General features: G+C 41.7%; 1 protein-coding gene across 1 annotated transcript in view; it reads right to left on the minus strand.

The window, feature by feature from the left end:
• LOC119594640 (sodium- and chloride-dependent glycine transporter 2-like) overlaps positions 1–403 on the minus strand; it is a gene marked incomplete at its 5' end in the record, with an annotated part of 12,016 nt that overhangs the window by 1,443 nt on the left and 10,170 nt on the right. Inside the window, 1 exon segment of the mRNA XM_037943689.1 lies at positions 160–272. Coding sequence (XP_037799617.1) covers positions 160–272 — 113 coding nt within the window.

Raw genomic sequence — 403 nt, forward strand, 5'->3', positions numbered from 1 at the left:
ACTGTATGAATAGACAAGGTCCCTGATATAGACATCTATCACAACTAGAATCAAATATTAAAGATAGAGATTTCGACGACTTTATAACTGCTTGCTTGTAAATAAGATCAAACGAATAACGATAAATACAGGTAAAAAGAAGGAAAGGTAGATAATTACCAGGAGCGAAAGCGGAGTGATGATAAACCAGGTGCTCGTCCAGTAAGCGTAGAGAGGGAGAGGGATGTGGATGCCCATTCCCTCTTGGATGTTCCTCATGAAGTTTTTGATGCCTGGGGGGGGGGGGGGCGAAGGGGAAAATGTGTTACAGAAGGCGTGGTGTTTGCCGATTTTTTTTTTTCTAAATTTCCCTGTTCCCTTCTTATGCTCGTCTCTGCATCTTTTCTCTCTTTTCTTTGCTGAA

The sequence above is a fragment of the Penaeus monodon genome, chromosome 34, assembly GCF_015228065.2.
Source record: "Penaeus monodon isolate SGIC_2016 chromosome 34, NSTDA_Pmon_1, whole genome shotgun sequence".
NCBI lineage: Eukaryota > Metazoa > Arthropoda > Malacostraca > Decapoda > Penaeidae > Penaeus > Penaeus monodon.